At 42.4% G+C, this 9,390-nt stretch overlaps 1 protein-coding gene across 3 annotated transcripts in view; it reads right to left on the bottom strand.

Moving 5' to 3' along the window:
* Nucleotides 1-572: 572 nt before the first annotated feature.
* The window catches only part of fam13a (family with sequence similarity 13 member A), a 61,262-nt gene continuing 52,444 nt past the window's right edge, over nt 573-9,390 (bottom strand). The window contains exons 16-26 of one of the 3 annotated variants that reach the window (XM_008291614.1): nt 9,133-9,198; nt 7,010-7,223; nt 6,776-6,917; nt 6,458-6,539; nt 6,167-6,372; nt 5,844-5,927; nt 5,161-5,256; nt 4,110-4,193; nt 3,285-3,481; nt 2,007-2,108; nt 573-1,892 (exon numbers count right to left, since the gene is read on the bottom strand). In XM_008291614.1, the coding sequence (XP_008289836.1) occupies nt 1,769-1,892; nt 2,007-2,108; nt 3,285-3,481; nt 4,110-4,193; nt 5,161-5,256; nt 5,844-5,927; nt 6,167-6,372; nt 6,458-6,539; nt 6,776-6,917; nt 7,010-7,223; nt 9,133-9,198 (1,397 nt within the window). In that variant the 3' untranslated portion in view covers nt 573-1,768. The remainder of the gene's footprint in view (nt 1,893-2,006; nt 2,109-3,284; nt 3,482-4,109; nt 4,194-5,160; nt 5,257-5,843; nt 5,928-6,166; nt 6,373-6,457; nt 6,540-6,775; nt 6,918-7,009; nt 7,224-9,132; nt 9,199-9,390) is intronic. The other 2 variants (XM_008291615.1, XM_008291617.1) reach the window with 2 other exon arrangements.

The following is a 9,390-nucleotide window of genomic DNA, read 5'->3' as shown; positions in this document are numbered from 1 at the left end:
GGTGTTGATACCAAACAGGGAGATTATTATTGGTGTTTTTTGGGTTCTTTTTTTTTTGCATGATTTTGTTTTTGTTTTTTGATGGAAAGAAACCTGAAAAATTAAGATAATTTAATGTATAAATAATAATATACACATATATATATATGTCAGTGTTTGTTTCCTTTTCCCTTGAAAACCCCTTAAATCTTGCTGTTTAACAAAAAAAAAAAAAAAACTAAATATATCCATTAAATATTCCAAAAAAAAAATCAATTAAAAATAGCTTAATTCCATTATTATTAATGGGTTTATTACTGAATTTTCCAAGTTTGTGTTTTCTGGTCATTAAAGCTACTATAAAAATACGATAAAGAGTGAATGTCCCCAACCTCAGACTTCCTGTTCTTGATAGCTTTTAAATCTCATGTGGATGATATGTAGGGTTATGATCTAATTTGTAGATATTTGTATTGGGCATAGCATTTTTGATGGTTTCTATGTTGTTATAAAAGAATATGTCACTAAAAATAACACTGAAATATTCACAATCTCAAATTAGTCAGAAAGGAAAAACACAAAGCCCCAAAAAATGTCAGTAAAAATATGATTTCATTCATGTTATATACAAAATACAATTTATGTACTAAAATGTACACACTCAAAATTCATTAAGCCTGGCCAGTGTTTACATTCAGTAAAAACAAAATTCACACTGATAATCATCCATTTTGGAGAAAGAAAGGAAAGAGTACTCGCTCACAGAAATGTAAACATACAGTGATCCATATTTACAAGAGAACAAAGGAGGAGGAAACGCACACCGCTGGGAACACTGCGGCTTTTAGCGACCATTTCTGTCCCACTAATGGCCTTGTCAGTGTTAATCAGTGTGAGCAAACACATACCAGTGATTTAAAGACGAGAATAGCTTATTTGACGTGAAGTGAATGTGGGAAAAAGCATGTCGACGCATACAACATACAGTCAAATGCTGAACTAAGTACCAGTGGTCACAAAAGGAGGCTGTTTGTTTGAATGAGATGAACATTTTGGTTCGCTGTTTGTACTCTGAGCTGCTGTCTTTGGGTTGTAGTGCACGAGAAAAAAAAAACACTTCTTTTAGTGAGCAAGTGCTTGATTTGACTTCTAGAGAAGATTATTTTCAGACACTATACGATGGTCAGAACTGAAATAAGAGAAAGCTGTTCATTAAGTGAATACTGATACAAATAGTAACGTCTCCCTTACAAAAATACACAAACATCTTAATCACAAAATCCTTCTTCAAAAATAGCAATAATTTTATATCTATTATTTTAATTACTATGGTTGTATTTTATCTTTTTTTTTATTAAGACTTCTACGGTTAAACGTGAGAAAAATAACATTTCGGTTACGGTAAAAACGTTCAAAAGGATAGAAATAAATTATCAGCAATACAGGTGTGATTCGGGTTATTTGTGCGTGTGTCGCTTTGTCTGGAGAAACGTCCTTTTTTGAAGGTGAGGTCCGGAGGAAACAAGGATTTCAGGTGAAGTGGGCGCCTCCGTGTCGCCTTGAATCAGTCGTGGGCCGGCGGCTCTCTGCGGGCGTCGGAGGAAAACCCTGCTGTGCTCGACAGAACGGATTAACAGGCTTACAGGTGGGCTGTTTCCAGAGCAGCGAGGATGACAACAAGAAGGAAAAGCCGATCTTTTTTTTTTTGTTTTGTTTTTTTTTCCAACAGAGTGAGATGTGGTTGACTATGTAGCTGACACCAGTCCTTTAGAGTCTTTTATTCTCAGCCTCAGATGAACTTAGTCGAGTCTCTTTTGCTGATGAGGACTTCCAGCAGCCGCAGTTTGGCTTTAACGTGCTTGTATTCGTTGTACTCCACTGCCAGCGGGGAGCGGTCCTCCTTCTGAACATTTCTATGGGAACAGGACAGCAAACATTAGGAAATAGAGCAGGATCTGCTGTGGAAACTCTGTCCACCGTGTCGTTTCTCTTATGTAATGCGGGCTCTTTGTTTTTTTTTCTCTTACCTTCCGTTTTGCCTAAAAAACTGGTCCTCAAACTCTTTCAGGTTCTTGCGGATCCTCTTTTTCTCCTCTCTCGTCTCTTGGAGCTGCTCCATGAGTTCCCGCCTGTGAAACCAAGAGCAGAAACACTTTAAATATCTCACATTGAATCTATGTTGATGTTGAAATAAAGCGGTGGTAGATGAAGTGTTTGGATCGTCTGCATCTGGAAAAGTGCCAGACCAACAATGAAGTATGTTCATCAAAGTGTATTTAAAGTTTTAACCCTCTGAACCCCAGGTAGTTTCTGGGTGTTTTCCCCCCATGTCATGTTTTTAATCACTGTGGGCTCATTTTTAACTGCAATATAAATTCCTGCACCTCTACAGGCACCGAACATCCATGAAGAGAAGTAAAGAGAACTCAGAAATCAGTATAATGAAGCTATACGCCAGAAATGATCAACAGTTTTTCAAATTCCCACAGAATATTTTGTTATTTTCATGTTTCATTTGTGTCCATACTTGGCTCTGTGTAAACACAGCCTGCAGTTCAATCCGGTTTAGCCAAAATAGAACAGAATAGAACAGAATGGAACTTTATTGATCCCTTTGGTTTGGGAAAAAGGGTTTTGGGAAAATATTGGTGTCACATGACATGAGAATCTGGTCACAGCAAAGACTTTTGGCCATTTTTTATATGAAGAATAAAGAGATTTTGATGAATGTCATGATTTTAAGCTTTTCAGACAGAACGCTGCAACAAAAATGACAAATCTTTCTGTTTCAGTTTCTGGGTCAGATAAATGGTGTCATTTTGGGGATTTTTTTCTACATTTGGATTTTGGGATTTAGAGGATTTATAATGTAAGAAATGACACTGAAGACAGAAATATGACCCTTTATGTTAACAGTGAACAGGATGTTGGGTTAGAGGTTGAACTGGTTTCATGTTGCCATGTATTGTTTGTTAACATTTTAAAAATGCAAAAAGTTTAAGGGGGAAATCACAAGACACTGAAGTCACTGATAGTCTTTTTGTAACAAATCAGAAGTTATAAAAGGTTTCATGTGAACAATGTGTTGTATTTCATAAGCTTCTATGCTTTTCAATGCCAGATGTAAACAAGAAAAGAAAACAATAACTTAAAATTTCTGATGAATTTAGGCGACTAAAAGTATTTAAATGCTGTGAAGTATAAAGTGGCAGAAAATACAAACATTTTCAATCAACCTCAGTTACTTCAACGAGTTACTTTTAACCACAACAGTCCAGTTTGTCTTCCCTGTGTCCAGCACTTACGTGGTGGCTGAGTGCAGGTTGGACAGCCTCATGTCCGTCGTGTTCTTGGAGGGCGAAAGTTCGTCCACGGGTGAAATGAAACCGTCCACTTCCTCCTCCATGTGGTCCAGAAAGCCGATCACGCCGAGGTCGGGTCGGACGGTCACGGTGAACTGGGTCTTTGAGTCTCCGTCGTCCTCCGAGCCGTCTTCCTCCTCCTGAGAAACAGAGCAGAGGGAGGTCAGAGGGTTAGACGGTGGCGCCGTGCGGTGAGTGGCGGCAGAACCGAGGCTGCCGCGGCCGGCCTCCAGGCTCAAACACTGCCGTGCATGAGGATCGTGCGGTGTTAGTCGACAGCTGTTATAAATCACCAGGGTACAGCAGCACAATGCACTTCGATGGTCCTCGTTTGTGATTCGTGTCTTCACTCATTAGTGCGTACAGACGGAGTTAATGAAGGGCAGCTTCGTGAAACCAAACCAACTTTGAATAATAAGCACTGAATACACCTCACACACCCGTCTGACCAACCAAACCTTTGCTTTTCATATTAATGACTACGATCTGGGAGCACGAACTGATGTTATTTCACCTTCTAAGTTACTCCACATGTCTGCATCACACTGGCAGAGCGATTCAAACATCAGCAGCTACTGATTCAACATTTGTACAGATGCTGGTGGCAGCGAACAGGCAGCTGTCCAATCAACAGGCAGCAATCAGGTTCATTAGAGGGTAGATGGTAGTAAATAAGGGGGGGAGGTGGGGTTGGAAGGAGGCGGGGCGAGGGGGGGAGGAGGCGGGAGAGCCGGTTCACTGATTATCGAAGCAGCAGCAGCTCTTCACCTTGATATCATCGAAGAAAAGTGCGGTTTCACCCTCGATAATGGGCTGAAGGAGGGGACCTCTGCGCTTGCTGGAGGGAGAGCCCTGTGGTGACGGTTAAGAAGGAGGAGTTAACCACGCTGAGACGCTCACTCGCACAAAGAGACGATGAGATCTACAAAAAGAAACGCCTAACTTTGTGTCCACGTGTTTTTATCAGCTAAGAGGAGTCCTTCTGTGAACCACATTTTTACACGCAGCTTTGAATCATTTGAATTTCTTAAACTGCAGCCGAAATACTGGAAATTCCACCTGGACAAACCCACATTTCACAACCTATCTGGCTGCCAGAAAAATAAGAATAATAAAAAAAAAAAGTAAATCAAAATTTTAAAAAATGGGCCATATTTACCAAAGATTGAGCATGATTTAGTCAATTTAAATGTAGAATGTGTTGGGCTAGTTTGAATCGTTTCTGGGATAATAAAAATGCTGCATCATGGACACTGTGGTATAGAATAATCTATGAAAGTGGACCCAATCTGTGTGATGAGGATTAGAGGTAGTGCATTATGTAAAGAGAGTACTGTGTGTCCATAAGGAAGATCATAACTTACATAATAAAGATGGTTTATAAATAGACGAGTACAAGAATAATTGTGGAGCTATACATTGTTCTATAAGCAGAATTATGATCATACATAAATTCAAAGAGAACAATATCTAAAGTCGCAATTAAAATATTAACTGTATTCTGTTTTTTTTAATCATCTATTCCAGTTCCTGAGCCTCTCCTGCACTCTGCCGCTGATACTGTCTTTTGCTGTGACCTCAGTCTGCCACCTGTGAATCTCCTTTACGACCGAGGATCCACTGAGCTGCTAAATCTGGACTTAAGAGCCCGGTGAGGTGGATCACACGTCTGTGGCATGACTGCCACCCGTTCCGGCAGCAGGCACGAAAGCCAGCACGAGCTGGGATTAGGTGTCTGCAGACGTTTTGACAATGTGCTGATCTGCGGCGCTCGCTTGTAAAGCGGGCGGCTGAGAGCAGGTTAAGATGTGATACTTACTATGACGGGGATGGTGGAGGCTCTGCACAGGATCTGCTTCACCAGGCGATACCTGTCGTACAGGGGTTTCATGATTTGCCTCTCGCTCTTGGTCACCTGAGGAAGGAGGGAAACAAAGACAGTCTGTCAGCACAGCTTTAGCCTCTTTCTGTCATCTTGTGTGTGCCTGCAGACTAGCAGCACTAATGTAAAGCAGAGTGACAGGTAACCCCGTCTGCAGCCGCTGCTTAGAGGTCTTTAGACACAAGCCAGCGGGGCCCACGGTGTGAGGAGGGGACACAAAGGTCAGCTGCACTTCCTGCTATGTGACAATACTTGCAGGGTTTAGACGGTACAATTGTTTGAATGGGATTTGCTCGAAACATCAAACAATCTATGTGCCAGCTCAGCTCTCAGCAGAGCTGTTCTTTAATTGCTGCTGAAGCTCTCATGAGGGCAACAATAGTTGGCATTTCAAATGGTCAGAAATAAAACCACATCCATCCATTTTCAGTTTGAACCAACCACACATACACACACTGTGGCTGCAAACATTAGTCACCCTTCACTTGAAATATAGGTCACAATGAAGTGGTGAGCTCCATCTTCTCTGTTTGAGCCAACATGGCTGGCAGGAGATCAGATGTATGAATGTGTGAATCTGCGTCTGTTTGCTCGACATATGGAGGTGCAGGAGGACTTACTGGTCGGCCGTGTATGCTCTCATAGTAGAGAAGAGCCTTCTGCAGGGCGACTTTCTCTCCTCCGATCTGCTCCCGTGTCATATCCTGTCAGCAGGAGACGAGAAGTGAGTCAGTCACCGCAGTTTCAAAATGGTCTGAGTTCACTGAGTGTTGCAACACAGCCGATTCCTCAGGTTTGGTTTGAACACACGCAGTTCTCTGTCATAATAAATTCAAGCCCTACTGCTGCCTTTAATATTCATGCTGTTTGTGTTACATGTAACATCCATTTGCTGGAGATGTTTTATTTATTCATCCCTGTGAGTGTCTAACATGGACTTTACCTTGATGTCCTCGGGGCGGTTCACCTCCTCCCTCTTCTCCTGCAGCTTCTTTAAAATGGTCTCCAGCGTACTTTCCACCGGTGGATTCGGCGCCTTCTCCTGCTGCGGTTTCTTCTCCAGCTGAGAGCCGAAGCTTTTGGGCAGCGTGTTGCTGCGCTGACGGGTCAGAGGCGGCAGGTCCTCCTCAGACTTCATCAGCTTGTGTTCTGCTGAAGACAGATACATGAGCTTTACTGATTTCAGTTGAAGCCATCAGTTGATCTGAGTCATGTTTTCATTTGTGTGTTGTACCTTTTAACTCTTTACGGAGCTTGGCCAGTTCATTCACCCATCTCAGCACCTCTGGGTTTCCAGCTTTATCGCTGTGGGAGGGCTGGAGGAAAAACACAGACGACAGATTGTTTTTTCAAATTGAAACATCTAAAATGACTGAACCTAAAAGTAATAAATATTTCTCTATTCCCTATTTTCAGTCCTTTTAATGAATGATCCCAGACAGTTCATCTCTTTGCCTAAAGTTTGGAAAAACATCTTTTGAGTCTTCTTTGCGGGGCAGGGAATTATTTTTACACCTCTCAACATTATAAATGAACCAGTTGTTCTACTTACCCTGTATTTCCGCTCCTCTTCAAACCTCTCTTCAAACTTGTGGATCTTTTTCTTCAGTATATGAATCCTCTTTGTGAGCTGGGCGGAGGTCAGCTCCTCTTTCTCATCATCACAGGAGCCGAGAGAAGAACTCCGCCTGCGACTGTGGAGGAGATTGATGGCATTGTTACTTCTGACAGCTCCTTCCTACTTCCTCTACCTATAACACCACCCTGCCAAACCATGTCAGCTCACCTGACAAATGAGTGCGCGTTTGGCGGTGAGGGAGGCACTTCCGTGTCGTCCAGATACTGCTGGCACTGTCCGTAGGCGTAGAAGCGGGGAGACACCATCGGGTCGCTGTCCTCCTCCAGCAGCTGGCGGATCAGACGTCCTCCGGCGTGAGGGGACAGCCGAGCTTCCTCGCGGTCCATGCTCTCCCTCTGCAGCGAGTACGCTGGCACCGGTTCTGAGTAAGACACAAGCAAACACGTCAAAATGTGACACTTGACTGTTCCGCATGCCTAAGACATATGAGACAACGCAAACAAAGGACGGGTTAGTCAAGGGATCTTGTTTGGAAATGTTGTGCATGCTGGCCAGAAGAAAACACACACAGCTTGCCTTAGCACAATAACAGCATGCCACTCTCAGGAGACAGCAGGCGGAATAACAGGATGGGGTCACACAGTCGGGCTGGAGTTCAAATCTGGCCACTGAACCAGAATTCATCAAATCTATTTAGGTCAAACTTCTCAAGTGCACGTTAATTCTGCTTCTATATAATAATATAAGTTGAGAAACACACCAATTATAGCTTTTTAATGCTGCGAGGAAACATTTCAGATTGCTGGTTTTGCCTTTTGACTAACAAACCCAGACCTATAGATGCTATTATCATGGTCAAAAAAAACCAAATTCTCACAATGTAGAAGCTGGAAAAGGAAAATATTTGGCAATTATGCGAGAAAAACAAATACGTGCTCAATTATCAGAATGGTTAGTTTTCTGCAGCTCTAATTTGGATTTCTTTTTGATAGTGATCTTATACTAGGGCATTTGCCAACTTGGAACCAAATTCAAAACAAACAATAAGATTTCCTGTTGCAATATGTCAGAAAGAAAGTAATATACCGGACGAAAATGTGAAAAGTTCTCATCTTACAGACACTACAAGGCCATGTCTCTCCCTGCTAACATCGTCTTGGACCCTCTCTGCCGCTGTGAAAGTCACTGGACATGAGGATGCTGCTTGTTTGATAAAAACAAAAAAAATAAAAACACTTCCTTTGGGGATCGACGGTCACAGATGTTGTTCTGAAACTGTGGGTAAGACACACCCACCCTGCCTCCCTCTGCTCATCCCCTGGTTACAGTCTCCGCTCTGGCAATAATTATGTCTGGTGAAAATAGCAATGTAGATACCCCTGACAATCCCTGGGCTATTAATAAAGCCCGTCTCTCAGTGGGATAATGTCAGGGCATGATCCCTGCTGAGAGGTGCAGTGACGAGTTTGTGTTTTAGTTTCCACTCTGCATGGTGAGAGATAAACGCTGCATCTGTTCGTGCATGAGAGAAAGACTAGACAGAGGCGTATCAGGTTAGGAGAATTCGCTGGTAAAATAAAGAAAGGAAAACTATAGAAACTGTGTCAAAACACGGAACTCAATGGGAATAATAATGTAGATTTCATGGAAAACCAGAGAGCTGTAACATCAGGTGTCAGGAATATACTGAGGAGCCGCTACACAGAGAGAATGGACGGAGGCAGTGAAAACAAGCTCTGAAGGAAACCAACCGTCAGTGTAAACATTCAAGGTGTCAGTATGCAACCAGGAAAATATGCACGCCCAGTCTAAAACTGCACATGCATATTTTTCTTAGCTGGGGTGAGTTGAGGCATATGAGAAGCGATTTAGCTCAAATTCCAGCTTCAGAGTCCCGGGGGTCCTCCTTTAATTCTACATACGTGCCGTTCACCAAGTAGCAGCTCTCTGGCGTGTTCGAGCTCGCTCACAGCGGCAGGTGAAACTCTAAATCACGCAGAATGTCTTCCTTTGAGGCCTATTATCTAGCTTAGTGCAGTGTGGCCAGCCAGTAAGGCTTCATGGCATTTGAAATTAATCCTTTAAATCAACTGCTTGCTGATGGTTCGGGATTAACTAGACTAATGAAACAAAAAACACGCCAGTGTGCCATTTCACTAAAGGTTGTTGTGTGCGTGACACTCAGCCACAATGTTCCAGATCATTCAAGCATGTTGCCATGCAGTGGAAAAGGTCATTCAGACAGCCTTTCCTTTCTTTGCTTCACTCTGACATGCTATTTGCCAAAAAAGAAGGAAAAAAAAAAAAAAGCGAGTCAGCACAAGACTTACCATCACAACAACTTGGATGGAAAATGCTTTTGAAATCAAGGAAAGGGGTGTTAAAGAACGGAGAATCTAGAGGGACAAAAGAAGAAAAGAGGGAGAGAAGAAGAAAAAGACAAGATGAAGGAACAGAACAGAAATAACGAAACAGAAACAAAATAACGGACCAGCAGCATCCTTCTTGTTCCAATGAATACAGGGAAATCTAATTAACATGCATCTCCTGAAACTTTAATTAACTCACGAGACATTTGAGCTTCAGGA

The sequence above is a fragment of the Stegastes partitus genome, unplaced genomic scaffold (assembly GCF_000690725.1).
Source record: "Stegastes partitus isolate 25-593 unplaced genomic scaffold, Stegastes_partitus-1.0.2 Scaffold752, whole genome shotgun sequence".
Lineage (NCBI taxonomy): Eukaryota > Metazoa > Chordata > Actinopteri > Pomacentridae > Stegastes > Stegastes partitus.
The sequence above is the reverse complement of the archived record's forward strand: the minus strand, read 5'-3'. Positions and strand labels throughout refer to the sequence as shown.